Below are 498 nucleotides of genomic sequence, written 5' to 3'. Positions count from 1 at the left end.
TTCATCGGGGGGGCCGCCACCACTGCCCTGCCCCTCCTTGGCACTGCCTGTGCGTGGCGAGGAGGAGGGGGTTGGCATGGGGGAGAGATGGGGAAGGATACCGGGGACCACCCAGCCCCGTTCAGCAGCCATCACCCCTCCGATGGGGCCAGCGGGGGGGTCCCCGGTGCTCAGCCATCCCCCGTCCGATGGGGCCAGCGGGGTGGCCCCGGGTTGACACACCCCGTGGCATCTCTCCGCAGAACGGCGCAGTGCCCGGGGAGCGAGGCAAGCAGGACAAGAGCGTCAAGCGTGGCAACTGGGGCAACCAGATTGAGTTCGTGCTGACCAGCGTGGGCTACGCCGTGGGGCTGGGCAACGTCTGGCGCTTCCCATACCTCTGCTACCGCAATGGGGGAGGTGGGTGCCTGGGGACTGGGGGAGTGGGGTGCCTCAGGACAGGGGTGGGGACCTGTGCCTCGGCCCCACGAGGTGCTAGCGGGGGGGGGGCGCGGCACC

General features: G+C 70.7%; 1 protein-coding gene across 1 annotated transcript in view; it reads left to right on the top strand.

Moving 5' to 3' along the window:
- Positions 1 to 242: 242 nt before the first annotated feature.
- LOC104495980 (sodium- and chloride-dependent glycine transporter 1-like) overlaps positions 243 to 498 on the top strand; it is a gene marked incomplete at both ends in the record, with an annotated part of 544 nt that continues 288 nt past the window's right edge. The window contains one exon of the mRNA XM_010139035.1: positions 243 to 399. Coding sequence (XP_010137337.1) covers positions 243 to 399 — 157 coding nt within the window. The remainder of the gene's footprint in view (positions 400 to 498) is intronic.

Source organism: Buceros rhinoceros, unplaced genomic scaffold (genome assembly GCF_000710305.1).
Source record: "Buceros rhinoceros silvestris isolate BGI_N320 unplaced genomic scaffold, ASM71030v1 scaffold26556, whole genome shotgun sequence".
NCBI lineage: Eukaryota > Metazoa > Chordata > Aves > Bucerotiformes > Bucerotidae > Buceros > Buceros rhinoceros.
Note: the sequence above shows the minus strand (reverse complement) of the source record. Positions and strands in the feature narration are given on the sequence as shown.